We start from the raw sequence: 27,324 nt of genomic DNA, 5'->3' as shown, positions 1-27,324 counted from the left end.
CTGTGCCATGGGAGCATGCAGCGGCAACCAGCCACCTAGGGAATGATTCATGTCCAGCTGCCTTGGCAGTGACTCACTGGCTCAGTGACTTCACTCCTCCGCTGGTGGACAGAGCCCACTGCCTATTATGCTGTCCGATACTATCTCACTGTCTCCTAGTAGGGACTCATTCATCTGCCCCCAGCCATCTGCTGCTGCCTGTCCCATGTAGTGCGAGCACCGGAGGCTCATCGGCGAAGACGGGATTTTCTGTTCTTCATTTGGTCAGTTGCGAGCCTTTCCTCAGATTACGGAGTATTGCAACACTGAGTTTATAATGTGTTATAGAATCGCTAAAAAAATGCTTTAGGCGACCATTGATCTCTATGGTTTTCAACAATTTCATCTAAATATTTAAAAATAAAAAAGAACCGCAGTTTATCAAGCAATGACCTGCGCACACAGATCCGCGGTCCCCTCCGTGTGCGCCCACAGACGCACATGGCCGTGCCCGGTCAGTCGCTCCTTGTGCCACACAGCCGCGTACTGGTGACTCCCTATTTATCGGTCACACACGCTGGGCTCCTGGAAGGGAACGAACGGGAACTACGCCTGAACGCTCGGCTGGGCTCCTCTTAGGAGCGAGGGAAGTGCCTTGCGGTGGGCGCAGAGGGAAGGAGCGCCGGGCGCGGGCGCAGCGCTGCCGCCGCGGCCCCGGAAGAGCCGGAATTCTCGGGCTCGCCCCTCGCTACGCGCCGAATGGTTTCGGGGGATGCTCCCCCGCCGTCTCTAGGCCATGTTCAGCCCTGCTTGCCCTGGCACTGCTCTCTGCCGACTACAGCCCGTGCTTCCAACCCATGATTCGCGGCGGCGCGGTCCGAGCCCGGTGCGGCCGCCACACCGCGGCCCCGAGCGCTCCCCCAGCCCCACCGCCGCCCGCGCTCCATCTCCCGCTCCCGGCGGGCGGGCGGGCGGGCTGCAGCGGGCGGGGCCAGAGGAACCGGCATATGCCTCGACGGGCATCGCCGCCACCCTATGGGAAGCGGGGAAGGGCGGGCCCGAGCGGCGGCCGTCCAATGTGCAGCGCGACCCGGCGTGATGCGGGTACCTGCGGGGCTATAAAGGCGGCTGCGTGCGCACTAGTCCCTCGCTTACACAGTATGGCCGGCGACATTAGCTAGCGCTCGCTCAACGCTCTTCTCTGTAACAGGGGAACACACGGACTACAAGGAACCGAACCGCATCGCCCGCCTGCACCCCCGCTCGGACTGTAACCCGCTCACACACGCTCACGCCGCATCCGCCGCCGCGCACTCCGGGTGGTTTTCGCCCGTTTAAAAAAAAATATCCTCCTTCTACTTATTCCTCTGTTTGGTTTTTTTTGTTTGTTTGTTTGGGTTTTTTTTAATTAATATTACGCAAATCCCCCAGAAGGTGAAACCCGCCCGGGACGGACTGGGACCCGGCGGCGGCAGCAGCGCGGCCCGTGCAGCAGCAGCGAACGGTGGCGGCCGGGGGCGGCAGTTTGGTTGTCGTTTAATTTCTGTGGTTGTTGGTTGCCGAGTTGTCTCACCATGAAGGAGAGCGGTGCACACTTCTTCGAAGGGACCGAGAAGCTGTTGGAGGTGTGGTTCGCCCGGCAGCAGCCCGCGCAGCAGGAGCCGCACCAGAGCAAGGGGTCCGGCGACCTCCGCACCATACCCAGGTCCGCGAACGGCCGGGGCGGGGTGGGGTCGGAGCGGGGAGAGGCGGCGGCGGGGCCAGCGTTGTCCTTGGGAAGCGGCCGGCGGGGCGGGAGGGTCCCTGAATGGCCCGGGTGTGGCGGCGCTTTGGGGGGGAAGGCAGGTTCCGGGGTGGCCGTCGGTGGGGGCTGGGCTCCCGCGCAGCCGGCCGCCTTCCCGCTACCCCGGTGACAGCCCCGGTACGTCCCCGCTGGGGGTGACCTTCCGCCGCCCTCCAGAGACCCTCGGGCAGAGAGGCTCCCCTCGTCCCGGCGGGCGGGAGGTGGCGGTGCCGGGGACGGAAGCCATTCCGCGCCGCCACCTCGTGCAGCCCCGCGCGGTTCCCGTTGGCAACATGTGGTGGAGCGGAGCCGGGCGTGCCGCGCCGGCCGGGAGCGCCGCGGGGGGAGCGGCCGCCGTGTCGCAGTGCTGCTGGCAGCCGGGGCACGGCAGCGGCGCCCACCCCTCTGCGGCGGCTCGTCCCGCTCCTATGGCCAGTTGCGGGATGAGAAGGCTCGGGAAGTCCCTGCCCGTGCCCTACTGCGGAGAGCGGGGCTTCGGGAATCTCCCAACCCGTTAACGCAAGCTGGAAAGGGAGACCCCTGTGGCTGTCGCGGCGAGGGTTGATGGTTCCCCCTCACATGGCCGGTGTGGCGGCGACCTCCGGCACTATGTAGCCGGACAGGTCCATAGAGCGGCTCTCGCCGAGGGAAGCAGGCGGTACCCGGGGACCCTTCCCGTGTCTCCCAGCGGTGCGGTGGGCACCGGAGCGAGGGAGGCAGCGGGGAAGGAGATGCCCCCTCCTCCCCCAGAAGTGTGGCTGGAGCCGCGGTTTACACGTGAGTGTCCTGGCCGCGCTCCCGGGCCGCGCCGCCGCTCCCGTGGCTCTCCCCCATTGAGGAGCCGAGGCCAATGGGAGCGGGACGCCGCGGAGGGCCGGGCCGCGCCCGTCACCCAATGGGCATGTGGGGAATGCGCTGGCGCCGCGCTCGGCGCCGCCCGGGGCGGGGGAAGGAAGGCCCGGGGCCCGCTCCGCGCCGCTCCGCTCCCGGCGCACGTGTTCGGCACCGGCTCCCGCCGCTCCCTGCCCGCCGCCCAGGAATGTGCCTGCGCCGCCTTTGTTAGCGCAGGAGCCGATGGCCACCTGCCGGCACGCGGGGCGCCTCTGGAGCCGGGCTGGGCAAGGCGGGCAGGGGGCGTCTGTGGTGTAGATTGCCAGTGCTGTATTTCGGAGCGGGACAGTGTAGAAACACTGGAGCTAGGTGATCTTTAGGCCCCCTTCCAACCTAGACCATTCTAGGATTCTGTGGAATACTAAGACTTCTCAATGTGAGAGTCCAGCTATAGATCCACAAAAGATTGTGTTCTGAAAGTGTCAAAAATGGTGGCTGCAAGCTTGAAGTACAAAGCGAAATCTGCAGAACTATGGATGAGCTTGAAGTGACAACAGAAATGGTATGTAGGTGGGATCAGCTGACATGGTTGGAAAATGTAGGCTTGTCCGAAGCAAACAGTGCAAATCTGTAGGTTATAGTCCTGTAAGTAGTTCACCTTCAGTATGGGTAGCTTTTCAGCTTTTCAGGTTCAGGTAGTTGCTGGAGGATCTGGCTCTCAGTGTATCCAGATCTACTTGTGCGTGTCACTGTTGCCCAATGGTCTCTGGTCAAGGAGTTTGAGCGAGAGAGCTTGTCATAGTGTATTTACTGTTTGGAATATGTTAATGATCTCCATTCAGAGATAGATCCTATCTGTCCTTTCCTTTGTTTTGGTATTTCTCAATAAATTTCCCATGTGGATATATTGGTAGAATTAGCTATTCACAGACCTGTGAGCAGATAACTGCCTTTTTTTAAAGTAATGAATAGCCCATGTGTGTGCATGTCTGATGGCTCATGGTTCATGGGCGCTGCATTTCTGCTGTACCAGAAGCACTGCAGAATAATTTTTACCTCTGATCTGTTGGTGTAAGTAGGTAATTTGCTTGTGTAACTTCGACTTGCCAAGCTAAATAATGTACTTAACATGGAAATTATCATATGTGGTTTTATAGGTCTTTGAGTCTTAGTGGTGTCGCAGATACAGGGTAACAGCTTGTGTGGTTAATGTCCAGGCAATCCTGGAAGGAAAATTCTAGCTGAAATACTTGCAGATGATGTGAGCTACTTAGTAACTGGAGGAGTCCTGTAGTGTTTGACCTAAAATGTAAAAGATTCCAAAAGTAATCGTTTGACTTTGTGTTAATGCGCAGATGTAGTTCAGAGATGGTATTCTGCAAATGCTTTGCTCACTGACACATTCATCCTCTCTGGTCTTCCATTTGTCAGCTCAGACTAGCGTTTGCAAAACTGCAAGCTTAACTTTTAAACTGCTCCCAGAGCATTTTAATTGCAGTGTAGGTACTGGGACAGTTCCTTTGTGTGGTTTAGATATGGCTGTAAAGTTTTAATAGAGTGGATAAAAACTGTTAACTGTTTAACGTGTGGTCTTTAACACAGTGTCAGAGCTGTGAGCAGGCTTTGAAGACTTTTGTGTTAATTGGCTCTTAATGCAACATGTTAATCGAAGTCGCTTACTTTCTTTGGTAGGAAGCTGTGACAGGTCTGAAAGTGCTGTTAACCTGAGTCCACTTGTAATTATCAGTGATACTGTGTTTCTAGCGTGAAATGACCTTCTACAAAGATTCTCTTTTGGAAAACTGTCAGAATTAAATTACCTGTTACAGCTGATAGATGCAAATGAAAGTCCTGAATGCAATGTATCCTGCTATGCTAATTCTATAGAGGTGATTGAATAAGCTAGTTTATGTTGTCTGAAATCAAAGCTGAAACTGTAGAACAATAGCTAAATTAGAATCAAGTTGCAAACCAGTTGAGCTTGCCTTTTGTATTGTAATACCTGCTTAGTAGTGAAATGTGAACCATTCATGTACTGAATGACTAAGCTGGTGTTCAAAGCTAAAAATTTCCATGTTGTGTGTGCTTATTAGGGATTAGATATTTTAAAGTCTTTGCTGGATATCATCAGCAAAAAAGTTCTTGACCTGATGCAATTAAGACTTTTTTCCACGTTTTTTCCCTCCAATAGGCAAACCTGCTTTCTGGATAAAAGTTTGGATTATGTGTAAAGTATTTCAGAAGAGATCTGTCATTTTAGCGCATTCAATTAAAGGTCCCAACTGAAAAGTACAGAACTTGAGCTTTACTTTGATGTTAACTTTTGGGGTGTTTTTGCTCACTTGCTAATGAATTATGGAGAAAGGTCTTGTGGTTCAAATAGTTGCTGGCAAGCATCTAAATATGCCTACCCTGCTTATATCTGGCAGTGGAATGAAGTTAATGTTTTCGTGGTCTCAAAATAATTTGCTTTTATTTTATTGCTTGTTCTCACCATGCTTTGTAATGCATGCTTTTTTCTAAAAAAAAAAAAAAAAAAAAAAAGGCGCCTTAAACTATGTATAGAAAACGGGGTTTGCTGAAAACATGATGAACTTGCTGCAAGCCCTGAATTTCCATGGTGATTGTAGTGCATTCACTATCCCCCACAGTAAAATAAGCTATTTATTCCTTCAGATGATGTGCAGTTATGCATTTTCCATCTGAAGGGCTATCAAGATCTTGAATGCATAGAAGTTTAAAACCATAAATAAATGTTGCCAGTGTTAAAAGCTCATATCTCAAGCATTCAACCCTGAGGAATACTCTGAAATTGTGCATATTTATGGATTTTTAACCTGCTTCCTATTTGTCTGTATTGCATGGGGGCACAAGCTGGAGAGAACTGCAGCAATGAGCAGTATGGGGTGACACTGATCGGACATTCTGATCCTGTGCTACAAGAAAGCTCCCAGGCACCGACAAGGATTTGATAAGAGTTCTGGAAATCCTTGCGGTGTACTGCACCCTGTAGCCTGAGTCAGCTCACTGCTGCGGTGCTGCTGCACCTCTGCCCCTTCCCCCAGGCACCTCTGCCCCTTCCCCCAGTCCTGGGCACTGTTACCTGCCTGTTTCCTCAAACACTGAAGGTACAAGGAAGCTGGGCATGAGTCCTGCTCTGCTCCTACTCCTGCAGTGCTTTGGAACAAAACTGAAGGGAGTCTGGGAAGAAGGCAGGGCTGTGCTAAGATAAGGGCTTCTGTTCACGTGTACTCGTGAAGCTTTTTTATGGGCAATGCAAGGTTATCTGGAGAACTGTATGTAAGTCTTCCCCTCATCAGAATGGATATTAATCAACTAGATTTTAGATCAGGTTCAAAACTACAGGTAAAATGTTTTCGTGTAACTCAAAATTGTAATTAAAAAATGGTAAGTGCCGAAGCATTTGGGTGGTCACTTTCTGTCAGAGGTCTGGGCCCTTAATGAGACTGTAGAAAATGAATATACAGCTATTGGTGTATTCCTCATAGGGCTTTCCTAATGGTTGTTTGCTCAGCCAGGAGAACAGGAAGACTTGGGGCTTTTGGTAGATACCTACTGCCTTACAGTGTGTTCCTTCTGGATAAAATTACACTCAAATTTGCCCTCAGTGTTGCTTGTAAGTCCTGCTGGGGCTCATGTTTCCTCAAACACTTCGCATGTCCTTGTATATGAGAGACTTGAGAATACCCATTGAGTATCTTTGGGTCTCCCCATTCCATGTAACTGCAATAGTGGTGTAAGGTCCACAACAGGAGAAATATGGAGCCTTCAGAGCCCCAGCTGTGGCCATCTTTGTGCCATTGCTGAAATATCTGTTTCCTTTGAGAGTGATGCTCTAAGTAGTTGGCTTGGGTGAGAAGGATTTTGTGAGCAGTACTGCATAGTCAATGCATAGTACTGTAATCACTTTCAATGTAGATGAAATTTCCCCCCCAGCTGCCTGTCTCTCAAGATTAGGTGCATGTTCCTGGAGGGCTTCTTAGGTTTAAGATAAGGGAGATGTGGACAGTCTCTCTGTATATCTATGCTCAGAGCATACAGAGGGTGTGACACTTTTGTGCACCCCACAGATATTGCCTATGTAAACTTATCGAGTTGAGCCTAACCTCAGGCTGTGTAAATGGTTCAAGGTAACCTATCTTAAACAGCAACTTATAAATTAAGTTATATTTCTTATAGGAAGTAATTCACATGCAGCTGTCTGCAGAGAAATACACACGCTGCTGAGGGGTGCTTTAAAATGCTTGTGACTTTCGTGTGGTCTGTACTGTTCCTACCTCTTTTGGGATGCTTGAAAGCAGTGTTCCAGCTCTGCTGACACCGATGTTAGGCCAGCTTTCATGTGTCTTGACTGCATCTCCTCCGTGTAGGCAGTTTAGACACAGTTTTAGGCTGTCTGGATCATGTATTGGTAGGAATCTGCCTATTTAACTGTAGCCTGCTAATGAGGTAACTGATACCCATGTGGCTCTTAGAAACACTTAGTAGGTAACAGGTGAGGGGATAAAAGATTTTTCTGCAGTTGAATGCTTGACATTAGAACAAGGTCTTACATAGTCAAGAGTAAAAGGCTTATTATGTATGGTACTATAGAGTTATCAGCTGTTCTGTTCTAATTAAAAGCTATGCAAAGGTATCTATATGGCTTAAGCTGTCTTTAGGAGTTCCATATGATTTATTTCCTAAGGATTCCTGCCCTACTGCAGTACAGCTTTTCTTCCCTGTGCTGAGTGACTGCCCAAGCAAGGTCCTGTTACTGGTGTGGTGTGCTTGAGGAAGCTGTTGGTTGCTGATAGGAATGAGTTCTTGATGTAGTTCTTAATCTCTTCAAATTGCTGTTAGCACGTTCCCAGTTGGCCTGAAACAGCAGTATTGTGCCTGGTGTGCTTGACTCTTGTCAAAGAATGTGTTTTATCCTTTAAGGTGAAGGCTCAGAAGAGGCCAATAATTTGGTTCAAAAGCACGCGTTTATCTGTCAAGGAAGACTTCCTTCTGAAATATGATGCTTTGGAACTTGGTTGAGAGGAACTGTTGACTATTCATGAAGCATACTTCCTACAATTAAGCTACTTCTCAGTTATAATAGCTTTTCCCTACTGACATGCCTGGTTGGCAGTTTGAATGGAAATTATTTGTACTCTGGTAACAAGTGTTTTGATAAGGCACTAAACACTGCTACACAGGTATAGGAGTAGATTGTTAAACTTGATTTTTTTTCCTTTTGGGATGTTCTGCTAGTCAGGTGTAGAACAAATAGCTTTTTACCATTCAAGCAAGGACAGTTCTTCACACTTGAGCAGATAGATTCTGTTTTCATTTGATATTCTCTGAGAAGGTGCAGTCATTGAAGTGCATTGTGCTTGCCCGTTCAAGAAACTTATTTGACTCTGGATAAGTGGCAGTTACTTGGAAATTCAGAAAAGGGATCTTACAGCTTTGGAATGAAGTGGTCAATAAGCCCACATAAGTGAGGAGTCACTCTCAAGTTGGTGTCTGCAAGTCTGCTGCAGAACTTTCTTCCAGGGAGAGCTGTCAATGACTCTCATAGATCATATTCTACTATGTTTGAGTATAGGAGAGCAGTTTCCAAACTGGCATTGTCCTGATGTCTGGCTGTGGGACATAATTTAGGAAATAGTAATGCCTTGCACATTGGTCATTGTAGTGGGAATTTTGAAGAGCAGAAGTCCTCAATGGCACTTCATTGAGAATCAGTCTTACTTGGGTACCCTTTTTTAGTTGCAGGCTTTGCTTCGAAGTTAAAACTTAACTCAGTTATGAAACTAGTAGTATTCTCAGATACTCAAATTACTAACTTAGTGGATTTTTACCTCTTATCGAATAGCTGCAATACATGTAGTGCTAACCATTGAAATACTACTTTTAAGGTTGGTTTTGTTTCTTCATTCAAGTGTGGGTAGATATTGCTTGTCTCAACTAGTGACAATTATGTGGATCAAAAAAAAAGGGGGGGGGGGAAGAAATGCAAGAGTTAGACTTGTAGTGAACTTAATCTACTTGTTACAAAGTGGTCCCAGATGTTCTTCCTTAGCTGTGCTTTAAACAATAGAACATGCCAAATATGAAGGTCATCTTGTTTAGATAGATTATGTTGGATCACATCCAGCCTTTCTTTAGTTTTCTGTACTTAAAAATGCAGAGGGGTACAGGCTTGGATCCCTGCAGAACTTCTCCCTAATGTGGCCAAGTCTCATCCTGGGTGCTGCAACCCTTTGTTAGTCTGTGTATGCTTCTGGAGCAATCTGGCATCTTGTCTGATTCTAAAGTCATAGGGTTTTTCCTTAATGCTGCTCTAGACAGATCAAATTATGACCTTGCCCTTTATTTTTGTAAAGGCTGAACACAACATTTAGTGTATGCTTAGCTATGGTTTCTGTAGTATGATAGGGAGGACTTGAGCAAAGCTTATGATATGCAAAGGTCTCGTGCAACTGCAGATTTCAGCCATGGTACCTAAAACAAACTGTAGGACCAGCAAGCAAAATGGGACTTCCCTTGCCTGTGTTAAGGTCTTTGCACTTAACACATGATAGGGCATTGCTGGTGCTATACTGACCCCTCTCTGAGCCACCAAACTTGTTACATCTTTCTCTGTTAATATATGTCTGAAACATGGGCATGACATTTCCCTGAAATGCATGCACAGAACGGCACTACACTGTTACTTAAAGAAAGGTGTCACTTGCATGCATAAAGCTGAGGTTTTGACTGTCTGACCGGGTAAGAAGCTTGTGAAGGCTGAGACGTATGCTCTTGCAAAGCCTAAGATAGTTACATGCCCATTAATACTTGGACAAGTACAAAATCAGATTTGTAGTAATGTACAAATGGGGTTAGTACAGCTCAGCATCAGGGAACTCTTCCTCACCTTTCCCAAATGCAATGTCAGGCTCTGGGTATTTATTTAATGGCAGATAAAATGTCAGCAGGGATGCTGGAATGGTTTGAACAGTGTAATACATTACCTAGTTCAGTTTACACGCAGAGTGGCTGGCGAACTTATGCTGGTGTGCTGTAGCCAGAGAAAACTAAATCCTGTAGTACTCTTGCTAGCAAAATAGTGTGATTTTCTTGGACCATTTAGAAGATAGTTTATGTTATATCTATTTCACTCTTTGAATTTACCAGTCTTTTTAAGGTGAGCAGCCAGTTGCATTTTCATGTACACTTGAGTTTTAGGAACAGAGCTAAATCCAGTCAACGACATAAGCATAGAGCTGAGTAAATGTGTGGGACTTGAGCTGAGCACTCAAAATAACCTTTTTAATTTGACATGGAGATTTGAGTGTCTGTGCTGTCATGTCTGTGTCTGCGGAAAAGCATTTCATCAAGGGTCACTAACTGGGGTAATTCTCACTTTGATTTTAAGTATCCAGTTATAGCACTGAATTTCTAGGTTAATCAGATGTACACTTGATTATGAGGGTGTTTTAAATGGATAGAGATTTCTTAACATATGTTCTGGTTGAATCATATATATATGTAAGTATTACTATTCTCATGTAATACGTGCTTTAAATGCGAAAATCCTCGAGTATTAGTAAAGGTACAGAATTCAGTTTCAAAAGGCATTCTCCTGAAGGGATTACTTCATTGAGGGAGAAGTAAGGCATTTGTTTACTGACTGTTTAGAAAGGATAAAGATTATGTGGATGTTTTAGTTATACATACAACAGAATCTAAAACTTTAACTTCACAAACTGATCATTTTTCTAAGGGGAAAGACTGGTGGCTGCTGGAGAAAGTGTGTTGATGGAATTAACCGTGAGTCTCTGTCCTGGAGTGCAGCCATGAGGCTTTTGCAGTGTCAGTAAAGGGTGAGAGGTCTGCCTCCTGAAGAAGGATTAGTCTGACAGTTTTATAAAGGCAAGCTGAGCTTGCTTGGTGATGAAAAATTGGCAATTTTTTCGTGTTCCAAGCTCCTGCAGTTATTCCAGTTCTACTGATGGGCAGCTTAGTTTTATGCTGGGTTAGTAAATCTCTTGTTGGATCATGACATCTCTGAGGACAAGAGCCAGCACAAACCTGCAGGTGGAATATGCTGTGGGAAGGGAGAAGTAGGACAGCTGGCAGTCTTGTAATTTTGTGACGTCAGGAAGCTGTATCTGTTCCTGTCTTATTTATAGCAAAATTGACTATATTGAGTTCTACTAATCTGGTGTAGACATAAGACTGGAGTAACAACCAGAATAGTTTTTTTGCAAGTCCGTCATTTCTCTTTGAGTACTTGAAAGTCTTTTAGCATAGTTTGAGCCCTTGGTTTTTTTGTGTTGTTTGTTTTTTTGTTTGGATTTTTTTGTTTGTTTGTTTCAGACTCCTTGTAGAATGAGTAATATTAGTAGCGAATTGAAATATTAAACTTCTACCACCATGCTGGATTCTAGCACCATAGCTACAATTTGAACTGTATGAAGGAATTCTGTGATCCTGGTTGGTCAAAGAGGAATTCAGGCCATTGAAATCTATTAATTTTTAGCTTTTCAGTTAAATGATGAACTTGACTTGAAACTGGTCAATGAAAACATCTTAATGATAACTTACTGTGTTTTTGCTGTAGTAGTTGCCAATGGCTACTGAAGTGCATAGAGGTTCAGCCTAAAGCATACCTTATATTTCCAACATGCGGGATGCAGGATTTATGGTTATCCTGACTCACCTGGTGAGAAGACTGAGGTTGCTGTTTGGCAGTTGTCTGCATGCACCAAATCATAGTAACAGATTTTGAGGACTACTGAGCCATCAAGAGCAAAGAATGGAGTATTACTGTATTGTGAGAGACAATCCCTGTATGAAAACTTTCCACTTTGTGCGCTCGGATCAAGTAACTCAAAACTCTGGTCTTGTTTGGGCTTTTTACCCAGGGCTCCAGCAAGCTTTGGTTTGTTTAACCTGTTCTTTGTGCTCTTCTATAATTTCTTCACAGGATTGAGTGGGACAAACTTCTGGAGAATGTGCATTGTTTGATCATAAGTGTGACAAAAACTGACAAGCAGGAAGCTTATGTACTCAGGTAAGGCACTGGCTCATTCTTTTAGTCCCTAAGAGGGGAAGCAAGTGAAAGCTGTCATATGTGATTCACTTGGCTGAGAATCCAGTCTTGGGTTAATGGCAAGTTGGTGGCTACAACTTTCAGGGATCTCCTGCTCAGAGGTGCAAATCTCTTCATGGTTGTGTTTCTTTTTTCATTTAACCAAAAGGATGGTCAGAGCTGTGGTGGCTTTGCACCTCATCACTGAATTTTGTCCATGGGTAAATAAGTGTCCCCAGTACAGAATTTTGGCATTAATTACTTCATTGAAATAGGCTATAGGTGCACCTTATAGATCAGCAAAAAAAACTTTATTGGTAGATCAGCTTTAACTGCACATAAGACAGTCAAGTGGAACAACTCTTGCAGCTGGTATCTGTAGAAAGGTATCTGTAAAACTGTAGTTTTCCTGGAACCCTGGAATTTTTGTTGTGCTGCAGTTAGTTGTAAGGACGCTACTTTTGCCATGTGTTTTTCATCTTGCAGAATACTTTTTTTGCTTTTTGTACATGAACTTTACAGACACATTTGACATTCTCTGGTATACTTCAGATTACCAGTACTGAAGTTTTTGTACTCTTTAATGACTGCCTTGAGGGCAAGGTTGTGCTAAGAGCAAGCTAGCCAAAGAAACTCTGTTCAAGTCTTGTTTCTTCAAGCTTCATATATTTTAAACAAAATTCTGGAAAGAGTAACCCGTTGCACTGCATCGTGGATGAAATTTTAACCTTGATTTTGAATTTGTAAACAGCATTCCAAATTGAGTTATTTAAGCTAATTTTTACTCCCACTGTTCAATTATCTGATGAAAGGATACTTGTTAAGCATGTTTAAATGTTCTGGGTGTAGTATCAATGCCTAGCTCCAGCTGGGCTGTAGTTAAATATCTGACCTAGTTTATGTATAGTTAGTTTCTGTATCTTGTTTATAAGGCATGTTATACAGCTGTGCCTGTGTACCCACTTCACAGCATGTTTGTGTTTCTCAGATAGTTTGAGGGTGTGTAATGTGTGTGCCTTTTCCTGTAGTGTGACAGCTCTGTAATATCATGCTTGGAGCAGGTGTTTGTTTTGGGAAATTGTAACAGCTCTCGAATGTTAGCTGTATTCTATTGATTTGATCTATTTGCTAAGTATGTTTGTGCCGTATGCTGGGTGTTCACTTAAGAGTAATGCATTTGGTTAGGTTAAAGACCACGACCTAACAACTCCCTCCTGGATTGTTTTATGTAGAGCACTGAATATATTCTTAACACCTCTTTTACAGTGAGAGTAGCATGTTTGTCTCCAAGAGACGTTTCATTTTGAAGACGTGTGGTACCACCCTCTTACTGCAAGCACTGGTTCCCCTGTTGGAGCTTGCTAGGGAGTACAGTGGGTTTGACTCAATACAGGTAAGGTGTCAAAAATCTTCCTTTGAATGTACAAAAAGCTTTTTGCTACTATTTCAAATTCACTCTTATTAAATACCCTGAAGCGTGGACATTTATGTATGCTTCCCATAATGGTTAGACTGTAAGATTGCTCTGCTGTAGCAGTTGCCCTTTGATCTGTCTCTTAGTAGGCGCTAACTAACAAATGCTGTTGTGCTGAGTTACTTAAAGATAACTATGCCCATGCCACCTAGTGCAAAACAATTTTGTAAGTAAACTGTCTCTTGAAGCTTAGAAATTAAGATAGGAATAACCACGTGCCTGTGAAATGGGAATACAGGTAACAGTGTTTCAACAATGAAAGCAGGTCCTGTGAAAGTTCATGATATATGCTTGCATTTGTCTAAATTCTTAGATTCAAGATGGATGGATATACTCAATACCTAAGACGCGCCTTTCTTTTTTCAGAGCTTCTTTTATTCACGTAAGAATTTCATGAAGCCTTCCCACCAGGAGTACCCACATAGGAATTTCCAGGAAGAAGTAGAGTTTCTTAATGAAATTTTCCCAAGTAAGTTGATGAAACTTCAGCAAAGTTGGGTGAAGGATTGATGTTATGTGAGAAGTGATGAGCAGTACAGTAGGTACAGGCTGCCAGGCCAAGAATTCAGCAGTCCTTGCATAAAAGTCAAAAGCTATAAGTACTTGTTTTCTGAATTTCTGATACGAGCTTGCCAAGATCAAAATCTAAATTATACGAAGCTTGACATTTAGCACCTTGTCTTAACTGAGGTCATCTTCAGACTTCCAGTCACTCTACAGAATTCTGAAAGCCCTATTAAAAAGCTCGGATAGTAATTTAAATTAAATAATACACTGAAGAAAAATGTAGTCTTTTCTCAGAGAAGTTACTATGCTAAAAACTGAATTTAAACCTTTAATACAGTTTAAGACCCACAAGAAGAATCTTAAAATTTGAAGTGACAGGTTTTTGAAGGAACATGGAAGCTATGGTATTCATCTGAGTTACTTGAAAATAAATGATAATCATAAATGCGTTTAATAGAGGCTTTAAGAGTACCAGGTTGTTTCTGTCTGTGCATAGCTAAACCGTAATATCAATTTCCTGACACTCAGCTGGGGTGTCCAGACGCACTTCTTGCTTTTCTCAACTTTGCATTCCTGAAGTTTAATGCCTGGTTATTTGATAGAGCCACTGACTGCATCAGTCAACTTCGTGGAGTTCTGTGAAAGGCCCCTGTCTTTAAATAAGAAATGAATATAATATTTTACATAAATGTTCAGCTGTACATTAACTGGAGGCCTTTTGTCTTGTCTAGATGGAGCAGCTTATTGCATGGGGCGTATGAACTCTGATTGCTGGTATGTATGTGAAGAGTTTGAGGACTTTATGGTAGAACTTGGTGCTGTCAGTACATGATTACATACTTGATTTTTGCTTTGTGTAGGTACCTGTACACCCTGGATTTCCCAGAGAGTCGGATATCCAATCAGCCTGATCAGACACTGGAAATTCTGATGAGTGAGCTTGACCCAGTAGTTATGGACCAGTTCTACATGAAAGATGGTGTTACTGCAAATGATGTCACTCGTGTATGTTTGCTTGAAAACTGAGCATTTTGGGGAATGGTGGAAATTGGACAACAAAATGCTTCGTTCACTTACCTTTTAATACAAGGTTTATTTTGTGGTAGGAGAGATGTCGTAGAAAGCAGTAGGTTAATACTTTGGGAGGAAAATGGATTTAACTCAGGGATATTTTGGGGAATATAACTTCATGTTTTCAATGCCTTTCCTTTGGTGAAAGCAGCAATATGCAGTGCTTTGAGTGATTGGAAGCTTCTACTCAGAAGAATGTAGGAGTAGAAATAAAACCACAATTTGAGTAACTTTCAAGGATGTAGATTATGAGGAGTAAGGCTTAAACTGGGGATAGGAATGCAAAGGTTAAGTAGGTATCAAATCAGGGTTAAATTAGGGAGCCATTTGGAGGGGAGGGCAGATTTGGGGTCTAAGCATAACTTGATGGGTTTGCCTCCTTTTCCCAGATGGGAAAGTCATGTGACATGAACAAGTTTTCCTGACAAGTACACTGACTTCATCTTGTTTTCCGTCTTAGGCTTTGATTCTCATACTGTATTTGCTATTGAGATTTGGCTGTAGCTCAGGTACTGTGTGGTAAATCAAAACCCTTGGGATTGCATTTCTTCCTAGGGTATAAAGTAGTATATCCTTACTCTGGAGTAAATGTAAACAGCCTTCACTTTGTGGATAGTGGTTGAAGAGAAGCTCCGTTTTCCATTTCAGCGGTAAAAGCAAATATGTTTTGGAGCTCTAAGCTGTTTCCTTATTTTGAATGGATCAGCTGGGCTCTGTAAGAGGCAGTGTGATATCTTGCATGCAGCTTGTCACTGCCATTGATGTAGTGACAAGATGCAAGCCAAGGTCATCTACATTGGTACGTGCAATCAGACTGACTTGTTATTGGGAGAATTCTGGGTTTTTGCTATATAGACATTCATTCTGCCTTTGGGTTAAATCTAAACATGTGTAAGGATACATGATAAGCAGAATTGTTTAACTTTGTTTCAGATGAGTGGAATTCGTGACCTGATACCAGGTTCTGTTATTGATGCTACAATGTTCAATCCTTGTGGGTATTCAATGAATGGGATGAAATCGGATGTAAGTTTTACGCTCATTAATAATTAACCTTGGTAAATAAAAAGGAATAAACATTTGGTGGTAATTTTTTTTCTCCTTTTTTCAGGGAACTTACTGGACTATTCACATCACTCCAGAACCAGAGTTTTCTTATGTTAGTTTTGAAACAAACATAAGTCAGACCTCTTACGATGACCTGATTAGAAAAGTTGTAGAGGTTTTCAAGCCAGGAAAATTTGTGACAACTCTCTTTGTTAATCAGGTGAGTTTTCTTACATTAGCTTATCAGCTGATGAAATACATATACACACAAATGAAGCAAGGCTAGAGATTTTTGCTGGAGATTAACAGTTTCCAAGTTGCCTTTATATTTGAGTGGTAGTTTCTTTGGAAAGTAAAAATAACTCTTCAGTCTTGCTTTGGCATGTACTAAATCTGATCTTCAGAAAACTTCCGAATCAGTAAGATGTGGCATCCCAGTCCCAGAATTATAGTGACTTCCTGTATAGTTCTGTATAAGCATAATTCCTTGCTTTGGCATTTTTCTGGATTTGCCTGCAGCTTGCAGAACACTTGCTGTTACAGGACACTTGGTGTTAATGGTGTTGCTCTCAGCTAATCTAGCTCCAACCCCCTGCCATGAGCAGAGATACCTTTCACTAGACCAGGTAGCTCAAAGCCCCATCCAACCTGGCCTTGAACCCTGCCAGGGATGGGACATTCACAACTTCTCTGGGCAACCTGTGCCAGTGTCTCACCGCCCTCACAATGAAGATTTTTTTTTTTTTCCTAATATCTAATCTAAACCCACCTTCTTTCAGTTTAAATCTGTTACCACCTGTTCTACCACTACATGCTAAGTCCCTCTCCAGCTCTCTTGTAGCCCCCTTTAGGTACTGGAAGGTGCTTTAAGGTCTCCCCAGAGCCTTATCTTCTCCAGGCTGAACAACCCCAGTTCTCTCAGCCTGTGTACATAGGAGAGGTGCTCCACCCCCCATAATTGTTCACAGAACAGCAGTACCATATGTAGGGAGCAGAATCACTTCTTGGGAGTGGAGCTTTCTGCACCACTGTCAGGAAGAGTTTTAAAACACATTCGTAAGAACTGTATATGAAATGCAGTGTGCTAATCCACCTCTAAATGACAATGACAGTTTTAAGAGTAACTTTCCCTTTTTTTTTGTTTGTTTTCTAGAGCTCTAAATGTCGCACAGTGTTTTCCTCTGCCCAGAAGATTGAGGGGTTTAAACGTCTTGATCACCAGATTGCCCAATTCAGTGATTATAATTTTGTTTTTACCAGTTTTACAAAAAATCGCCAGCAACAGCACAGTTGATTAAGAATGAAGAAAAAGCGCAAAAAGAAATCCCATATAGAAGGTGGTGGTTGCTTTCTAGTTAATGATTCAGGGGGCCATGCTTTCCACTCCCACCACCTTGTAGTTGTGGAAAGCCCTAGGTGTAATCATAGTATAACCATTTTGAATTGTATGCATTATTATATCAAGGAGTTAGATATCTTGCATGAATGCTCTCTTCTGTGTTTAGGTACTCTATGCCACTCTTGCTGTGAAATTGAAGTGCATGTAGAAAAATCTTACTGTATGAAACTTTACAACACTTGTAAAAATGATTCAGGTAGAATTACACACAGTATAGTTTTTCTCCAAGTATCACCAAAAATTCCCCACAGACAAGGCTTTCGTCCTCATTAGACTTCAGCCTCAACCTACTCACTGGGGACAGTTCTCTGTTAAATTGTCACTCTTTTTTTTTTTTTTAAATCTATGTTGTGATTTCAGTCTAAACCAGTTTTTGATGAACTTCTATGATTTCTAATGAAACTGATTCCTAATAAACACTTTCATGTTTGGAGAAAGTTCTTAAAACAGTTACAAATTGTTTTGCTACTACAGGTGGTGGTTGATTTATTTTTAAATCAGACTGACTTTTCATACTCTAATAAAGCTTCTAGGAATTTGCTCAGCTCTCCTGTAGAACTGGGCTCGTGCATTGGTCTTTCACCTTTAGTAACTTGGTATCGGTACTAGTGCAGGCTAAATTTTGTCTCACCCTAATGGTCATTTGTCTGTCCACATCCCCGAGCTGTCACACCGCTACGCAACGGCAGAATTTGATGATGAAGGTCCAAGACTTGACAGGGGAAGAGCTGAGCCAGGCTTCGAGTGCTTTGGCGTAATTGTGTGACAGCTTTGCAAAGAAAGTGCAAGTTCATATTGGCATTTTCTGTCCTAATCACCTGTTATGTCAGAACAGGAAGCTGGTGCTCCTGAGCGCTGGCAGGTAGGGCCAGTGGAGGAATGAAATTTGCCAGTCTGGGTGTGTTGATTGGTTTGGATTATTCTCAGTAAAACCTGTGACCTGCCGCTTCGGACTGTAAAGAGTGCTTCTGAACTGGTCCAGTGTCACTTCATTTTGTTGTTCCAAGCAAAGCTAATGCCTCTGTCTTGTGACAGTCCTGTGACATTGTTGTGCATGTGACTTATGTTGTACTTGAGTGTTGTGACTTCATCTGTTTTTTCCTCCTAATTGCTAAGGTGGTTCCTCTTACTGTGACTTGAGGGCATTAAAGTGAAGGTGTAGAACAAGAACTGTCTGGGACACCTGGACAGAAGTGAAGTAGAATGCTATTTATGGAGCACGAATAAGTGTGTAATTCAAAGTCACTTTAATGAGTATTGACTAAAATGCAGGCTTTGAAAAGCTGGCACACTTTCAGCTATGTTTGTTTGCAAATAGTGGGGTTTTAACAGCTGTGAGACCAGCATGTTAACAGCAAAATTGAGATTATTTTTCCCCTCTTGTCCGTGCAATGTTTTACCTTTCTGGTTTGATGCAATGGTTCTTTTGTTCCTTCCGTATTTATAAATGAAGCACTTTTTCAGTGCTTCTAAACTAAAGTCTGCTTGGTTAGAAATCAAGTGGTTGGAACATTTTGATTTTTTTTTTAATTTTAAGCATATTATTGATGTTCTTTACCAATGTTATCAATTACATGCTGTAAATGGCACTAATGCTTTTTGGTGTTAATGTTGAGGACCAATATTTCAAGGGGTTTTTTTTTTTTTTTTTTTGTTCTTGCATTGTCTCAGTTGTTCTGACATTTTTTGGCTTGAGGTCCTTTAAGTAGATTGAAGATCCCTTTTGAAGTAATAATGAAAGAATGCATCTTACAAAAAGAAGCATAAGCCTCGTCTATGAAAATGAAAGCTGTTGAATGGGTTATTGAACTATCTGGGTGATCAGGATGGGGGGAGTATGGTGTTTATAATTTCTGTGGTGTTAGACTTTGATCATTTAAAAATATCTGTACCACAACTTAACGCTTCAATAAACGTTCGCTTAAATTGTTTGTAGTGATGATCCAGCAATTATATCCTTCATCTCTTCATGCTTTTTGGTACCAAATGGTATAATTCTGAAATTGATTTATGTCCTTACTGTCCTAATTTGCACTGCTCCCGTAGGGGATGCATCTCAACACGCTGGCAGCTTAAAATGAGGCAGCATGTGAAATAAAGCCAAGTGAAAATGTTACACTGTTCTTGAAGCTAAAACTGTTTCTCTAAATGAACACAAAAATTTATCTACATTTAACCTGTATCTTTTTCTTGAGCATTAAATATTCTAAATAGCCCTCTGAATTAAGACAACTGCTTCTAAGTAACAAACTACCATACATTTATGTGTTTAAGCTTAGACTGGCTTTGAGAGTTCAAGGTGAGATTTATCTCTTAAGATAAAGTAGGCAGGTACCTAATCTAGATAGTAACCTGGACCAGAAGCTAGTGGCTGGGAATGTCAGTGCTAAGCAGATGCAACCGGCTCAACTGAAAATTCCTTGAATTCATGTGGTAAGTCCTACAGGAAGAGCAGCTGCAGTTTATTCATACCAACAAAGCTCCAGCACTGCTGATACCCCCTAAAGTCACCTAAGTATTGTGTTGGTGTTGGAGGTCTAAAATCTTTAAATTGTTTAGTTCTAAATACAGGTTTCATTAGTCACCCAGAACCTTACCTGTGATGTTACATATCTCTAATGGTGTTCTGGATAGTAAACAGTAACTTGTAGTTATTCTAAGTACTTAAGACTTTTTAAAATGCCCAACAAACTGTGAAAATAAGAAATTCCAATTTGCAGCATCAAGAGAGATCCTGTTTTAACCATCTCAGTCATGACATATTAGCAGTAACCTACCTCTGAAGGGTACTGATGGACCTGGTGAAAGAGCTTGTCAAGCCACTTAATTACTTAACAGCTGTCTTGGTTAACTGGAAAGGTCCCACTTGGCTGGTGGGTAGTAAATGGGATGCCCACCTACAAAAAGGGCCACAAGGAGGATCTAGCAGCCTGACCTTGTTTCCAGGGAAAGTCATGGAGCACATGACACTGAGCACTGTCACACAGCACATACAGGACAATCAGGCCCAGCCAGCATGTGTTTGTGAAAGACCAACCTGATCTCCATCTATGGTAAGGTGACCCACTCTGTGAATGAGGGAAAGGTGGATGGTGTCCACCTGGACTTCAGTAAACTTAGATGCTGTGTCAAAACATGCTGGAGAAACTGGGTACCCTGTTGGCTGGGTAAAAAAACTGGCTGGGTCATCAGATCCGGAGAAGGGATGAGTGGTGCCACATCCAGCTGGTGGCTGGTCACCAGTGGTGTTCCCCAGGGCTCAGTGTTGTGGTTGCAAATCTGAGGGTGTTTCATTCAGTGGCAGGGAGATCTTTAAGGTTCCTTCCAATCCAAACCATTCTCTGATTCTACATTAGACTCTGGGGATGGAGGGGATGGGCAGACTGAAGGTAGCATGATTAGGGCAGGACAGAGGGTAAGGCAGATCTGTGCCCGAGCACTCTCGCATCCTTTCAACATGGGGCAGAAAGGGACATGCTGACACCAGTGCTGGTACCAAGCCACTTGAATAGGCATTAAAACGAGTGGTTTTCAATCCTAGACCTTTACTGTAGTACGTTGATGCCAAAGAGATGACACTACTCTGGTACTTATATCTGGGTGGGATGACTAGAAACAGATACTGGCTGTCAGTCTGGCTACTGCTTTGGTGGTGCAGGATAATGTGTTGGCAGAAATGTTGAAGCTTGCCAACTGGGGTAGTGTAAACTCAGATTTCCCTAGTGATAATCCCAAAAGTAATGCCACCAGTATCTAGATGCATAAGGCTTGGAAATAATGCTGAGGAAATGCTCCCAAGGTGTGGAGTTCTCCCCAAGCTTAGTATTCATTTCAACTTAGCTGTTCTATTGCTTGTTATACACTACTTATGATACTGGAGCTGCTGTTATATTTAAAAAATTTAAGCAGGCCCTAGAGAGTCTTGCTTCTGCAGCTGTCTGAAAGCCATATCTATATAAATTTTACATTCTCTATAACATGCTTAGTTCTGCCTTTGGCAACTGCTATTAATTTTAAATATATGTGTACAAGTGAAATATGTACAGTCACTTTTAGGAGCAAGACCAGACACATGAATACCATAAGCTCAGCATTTTTCATTCCTGGATTAGTCAGAATGTGAACACACATCTTTGTATAATGTAATTCTTAATGCAGGTGCTTTACCTAATCCCTAACTCTAAATTATGTCGTTTATAGCCTTCCTGTTATTTTCCCCACATCTTGTTCTAGATTATATTGATGCTCTCAGTCCATCACTCTAAATTTTTCTTAAATACTAAGATTTCAAATTAGCAGTAAAGCATCTGTCCATTTAAAGACATGGAATCACAGAATTGTTTGGGTTGTAAGGTACTTTAAAGATAAAGATATAAATCATCTGATTCCAAACCCCCTGCCATGGGCCAGACTGACTTCCACTCGACTGACTTGCTCAAGGCTCCTTCCAGCCCAGCCTTGAACACTTAAGGGATGGTTCATCCTCAGCTTCTCTGGGCAGCTTGTTCCAGTGTCTCACCACCCTCACAGTAAAGAATTTCTTCCAAATACCTAATCTACACCTTTGCTCATTCAGTTTAAAGCCATTCCCCCTTGTCCTGTCACTACATGCTCTTGTTAATAGTCTCTCCCCATTTTGCTGGCAGGCTCCCTTCAGGTACTGGAAGGCTGCAAATAGGTCACTGAAAGCCGCCTCTTCTCCAGGCAGAGAATCCAAATTTTCTCAGCCTTGCCTCATAGGAGAGGTGACACGTCACTAATCAACTTGGTGTCCCTCTTCCAGACTTGTTCCAACAGGTCCATGTCCTCCCTGTGCTGGGGCCCCAGAGCTGGATGAAGGGTTCCAGCTGGGGTCTCACCAGAACACAGCAGAGGGGCAGAATCCCCTCCCTGGCCCTGCTGTCCACCATGCTTTGGGGGCAGCCCAGGACATGTTTCGCTTCCTGGGCTGTGAGTGCCCATGGCTGGGTCATGTCCAGCCTCTCATCCACCAGCAGCCTCAAGTCCTTCTCCACAGGGCTGCTCTTGATCTGTTCATCCCCCAGCCGAGATTGATATGAGAGTTGCTTTGACACAGGAGTAGCACCTTGCACTTGTTAAACTTGCTAAGATTCCCACAGACCCATTTCTCAAGCTTGTCCAGCTTCACAGTCTAATTTTCATCTTCAATTTTATCGTCTTATTTTATAGGCAAAAGTAAGTAAGTGGTACTTGTTTTACACTATTAAAATTGCTGCACCGACAAAGCCATAGAGAGACAAGGAAAAAACAACATAGGATTGAACTGAGTTTTAAGTTGTAGGACTAAGTTTCAGCTTCCTCTCTGTGTGGACAGGAGTTACACAAATGTAACAGAACAAGACAAAATGTTCCAAATCCATTGTTCTTGCTCAGAAACTTGTAGCAATTTGATGCCTCTTCATCATCTGCTTCTTCCAGGAGAGGTGCTGGCCTCTGCCTGCCAGAGATTATTTATTGAAACACATCACATGACAGCTCCATCAACACACCAGCCACTGTAGCTTTACAGTCATCTCCAGTCCCTAAATTTGGACTTGTTTCTTTCAAAAAGGAATTTGCTAAATACCCGTCAGCTTCACCAGATCATCTTTAACAGCACTGACCTTAAAAGTTCGGAAATATTTAGCCAAATACAAGGTCAGATTTCAAATACAGAGTTAGTATCCAAGCTATAAAAAGGTAGATAAAACCAGACTCTACTTAACGAAAAGGTTATCTTTTAGCTGCTGTGATATTTTGTAGCCAGAACCCCTGACAGACTAGGCAGCAATAACACATGTATTCCATGCTATTTCAGGATGAAACTTAAAACTAACCAGAGGGCCTAAGCCCTTGAGGGCTGTTCTCTAATGGTAACCCTCTCCAAACTCTCTTCTTTTTGTTAAAGATGCTTCTCTCCTGTTTTTATTTCACGGTGCTGTTCTAAAGCTAAGATAGTGCTGTTGAATTATCTGAGAGGAGACGGAAGAATGTGTGTTTATTCAATTATTAAAGCACCCTCAATACTGTTACAGTATCCTGCAAGGCATGTATCATCAGGTCTACTCATTGTATGTTCACTTGATTAGGCTTGGAGACTTGGGCTCTTTCGAGGCTGCATTTTTCCTAAAGCCACATTATCAGCTACATTATAGGTAGGACACTCTATCCAAACCATCTCTCTCACAGTCTAGATTTACCAGTTTTAAGGGTTCTTACAGATGTGTATTTTTCAGGTAGTGCAGAAGTATTTTTTCATCTTATTTGATGATCTAATATTTAATTGTTTCTAAAATCTTATTTAGAGTGAAAATCTGATATAAAACCGAAAGTGTTGATGAAGTTGAAGTGATTTAAATAAGGACTCGATTTATTTATTCTCCAAAACTGTTGTGAAATATGGGAGGGGGCTTTGAGGAGGAGGACAGAAAAATAAGAAAATTTCTCATTCCCCTTACAGAAGGCGTATTTTCCCTAGTATGCTGTAGCAAAAGCTGGCATATATAACAGTAAGATAAAGCTGCAAAGGCTTCAGGGTGTAATTGCTGAGGCTACAGTACCTACAGCTGAAGGATACTGAGCACAAAGCTGATGGGGCTAGGAAAAGCAGTAAAGCAAACAAACAGCCAGTGTTGTAATTGTCTGTGCTCTTGATTAATATTGGTTTTAATGCTAGTATTTCATTAGTTCAGCTGTGCTGGCACTGGTTTTAGGCAGGAAATCAACTGTAAATTCATAGGGTTTAATATTCCAGTTTTAAGCATGATAAAAAGTTTAGTTGTAGTTGTACTCTGTTGTTAAGTGCCATGACATGAAAAAGCTGAACAGTTTATATTTGCGTCTTTCAGTACTTCCATTTAGTGTGCTGCTACATAGAAGAAAGATATATTTTGTGATTACCTGCTCTCTTAACATTGTAATCTCCTAAACACTTCATTCCTGAAACATTTAAACTATGCAGACCACCCAGAAGGGCTCGGCAGACAAGAAGTTTCAAACCAGTAAATTTCTCTTCAACTGCTCATGTTACTATGTCAAGCAGTTGATAGGAAATGAGCAAACTACTCGAAAAAGCTATCCGGTTTGATTTTTCACAAAGAGAATAGTCCAGAGACACACAGAAATCACATTTAAACCAGCTTTAATAAAACTGTCTTAACTCCTTTTTAAAGAACCGTAATCCTAGCTATTCTAACTGAATTTGGGTAACTGCCATCTCATTGAGCCACTGCTCAATTCCTTGTGGTAGTCAGGCCAAATAGACAAAAAATAGATGATTACAGAAACAGATGTTCAGTCCATACTGAAAATCTCAAAATATTCTGGTTTTTTCAGTTTATGTGATGGTGACTCAAGAAATTTTTACAGCCTCTGTATTCCATGTGTAATACACATTTTAGATACGAAGTAAATACACACAAAGTATATATTTTTATCTATAAATATGGAAAACTATAAATGACACCTAAAAAATAAGCAGTTCTAGACTACCATTTTTGTAGCAGTTCCTCAAGTTTTATTATTTTGGATTCCTTTATTTTCAACATGTTTAAGTCTTGTTTAAGACGCTGTAGGCACTTGGAATTATTTTGATCGCACTATCTGCAAATGTAACCAAATTGCACTCTAGCAGTGGAGCCTGAGCTCTGTGATGGGAAGTTTCTGTTGTTCTGGGAACCATACATGCCATACAACTTCTTAATGGACCTCTACCCATGCACAGAAAGATAGATTAAATGCATTCTGGGGTGAAATGGGAAGATTTTAAGTCAGGCCTTTGTGCAGATGCTGGATCATTCCTTCTACTGCCTCAGGGACCCTATTGGAATCAGAGGAATGGTTGCTTGTATGCTGAGAATAAAAATGTCATATGCGTCTGCCCCATTAAAAGGATGTTCTGTTGCCATACAAAAAAAAAAAAAAAAAAAAAAAAAAAAAAAAAAAAAAAAGCCATACACCATGCAGGATTTTACTGTACTCATAAGTAGCCTGGAACACACTTAAATCTGATGTAATCTGAAACCACACAGGAAGACAGACAACTGTCCCTATAAATGCTTTAAGGACCAAGTGGGAAGGAGACATGACCTTTAGGTCTTTATCTTGAGACTTGGGCTTTTAGTGAGTCATGAGGACTGCATGCTGGAATGGAAGTGCTTACTCTTTTCAAAATCCTGTAAACCAGTTATACACTGTGAAAATAATGGCATTTACTTCATTTCACAGAGGCCCCAGTGGCACCTAGAATGTTAGAAAAGGTGAGAAGAGGCTGAGTGCAATGATCCTTCATTGGTAGTTACCATAATATACCACAATATTATGAGGATTCTTTTGATGAGATAATCTTAAGGCTACATAAGAATAAATACATAGATATTCTAAATCAGGTCAAGAGATTTGAACTACTGACCCTGTTCTGAGTAACCAAAATGACACTGATTAAAGACACCAGTGTAAAGATTGAATAGTGTATAAGTCGAATATTTTTTGAAGTTTTTGCTGTCTCCAGCAGTGAAAATCCTCATCATAGTAGCTCTTGTTTCAATGCTGGATTAGAATTAGTTTTATAGTTCCTAAAAAAGGATGCAGTTTGGGAATTCCAAAGAAGCAGCAAAGCCAAGTAAATGAATCATTTACTGCTGGTCACTTTGTGTATCTGCTAATATGGGGGGAGAAACTGATTGGAATAGCATAGAAGAAGGAAAGAGAGAAAATTATTTGTCGCTTCTAGTCACAAATTCAGGGCTGTTGCCTGTTAATTCTGAGCTGATTAGAGAAGCTGAAGAAAAAGAGAGATGTTGGCAGTGACCACTGCTCCTGTCAGCAATGCCAGATCTGGCCATTCTGTAGCTCTTGCCAAGCACACAATCCCTTGCCCAGACTGGTCCAAAGCTGGTCTTTCCAGCAGTATCTTTCCATCTGGATTGCTCCCAAAATGAAGATGACAGAAGGGTATTTGTAATGCTTGTAATGCTTTGCCTTGCCTTTTCTGGTTTCCAGAGCAGTTCTGGCTGGATAAGCTTAAAGGAACTGAAATGGTGCCAGTTACACATCATTATGTGTTTTAACACTCTGAAAATAAGGGAGAGCGAGTCTAAGGTGTTATTTTGTAGCTTCTACAAGGGGAAAAACTCTCCTGCTTCCAAGGGACGGGGAACTCTCCTGCTTCCAAGGGCATGCTTTCCTGCACAGTGGAAGTGTACAATATTATATAACTATTACTTACATACAGAAAGTTTGGGGTTTTGCCATAATACCTTCTGAAAAATTATCATCTTCAAAAATAAAGTATTTTTGTATCTTAAAACTGGTAGCTGCTGTTTTTTTCATAAGAACATATGTATCTAAATGGCAACATAAATTTCTGTTTATCTTCTTTGCAGGGGGATTCTGAGCCCATGATAGAGATCAGTGATTGACCTTATGGCTAAGATGTTCAAGTCTGTCAATTTGATGTCATGTTCAATCCTTTAAGGAGGATAAAGCAAAAATATTGGATTAAAATACAGATATGACTGTATAAACTTATGGGCATCTTCTCTCATTTCCTATAATTTTGATGCTCAATTACAGTATGAGGACCCTGGCAGATTAAGCAGTACTTAATAGCAATCTCCTTTGAAAAAAACCTCATGTAGCACGTGTTCTGATGAATGTACTTTAGCATCAGTCACCATTCAATCAATAACATTTTATTCAGTATAAGCTACACAGAATGCAAGAACTGCAATAAAAAGTCATGAAACTAGTTACAAAAGAAGGTGTTAGAAGGTGATGCACTGGGGACCTACAAATACAACACATGCTTGTAAGAGCAGAAATAGGAACAGAAAGTTCTGAATTAATTATGTGTAGAGGGTATTTATGTGTTGCTACTGACTGTAAAAGATGATCCTTAGTGTAAACAGTGTGCCTTCAGAATCTCCAAGAAGCAAACAAAAGAGAGCAAAAAAAGTCAATGCCATCAGAATTCAATATTTTCCATTTTCATTATAGACTTATATAAACTGACTCAAGTCTATCCACCATTTGGAAATACATATGAGAAAGTATAAATTATTCTCCTTTAAGAGCAGACCTCTATGGAAAAAAAAAAAAATCACATTAGCAGTAAGTGCTGCTGAGGCATTTTCAGTCAGCTAGTAACTCCCTCCAGAGCTGCC

The 27,324-nt window shown here is 42.5% G+C and overlaps 1 protein-coding gene across 1 annotated transcript; it reads left to right on the top strand.

Moving 5' to 3' along the window:
- Nucleotides 1-1,143: 1,143 nt before the first annotated feature.
- AMD1 (adenosylmethionine decarboxylase 1) lies at nucleotides 1,144-19,096 on the top strand. The gene is made up of 9 exons (XM_066179414.1): nucleotides 1,144-1,684; nucleotides 11,559-11,645; nucleotides 12,930-13,056; nucleotides 13,504-13,606; nucleotides 14,376-14,418; nucleotides 14,505-14,649; nucleotides 15,649-15,741; nucleotides 15,827-15,982; nucleotides 16,916-19,096. The coding sequence occupies exons 1-9, from the start codon at nucleotides 1,554-1,556 to the stop codon at nucleotides 17,054-17,056; spliced, it is 1,026 nt and encodes a 341-aa protein (XP_066035511.1). The 5' UTR covers nucleotides 1,144-1,553; the 3' UTR covers nucleotides 17,057-19,096.
- The last annotated feature ends 8,228 nt before the right edge of the window (nucleotides 19,097-27,324 follow it).

This window comes from Chamaea fasciata, unplaced genomic scaffold (assembly GCF_029207755.1).
Source record: "Chamaea fasciata isolate MVZ Bird 193981 ecotype frontalis unplaced genomic scaffold, bChaFas1.0.hap1 SCAF_3, whole genome shotgun sequence".
In the NCBI taxonomy this organism is placed as follows: domain Eukaryota; kingdom Metazoa; phylum Chordata; class Aves; order Passeriformes; family Sylviidae; genus Chamaea; species Chamaea fasciata.
Note: the sequence above shows the minus strand (reverse complement) of the source record. Positions and strands in the feature narration are given on the sequence as shown.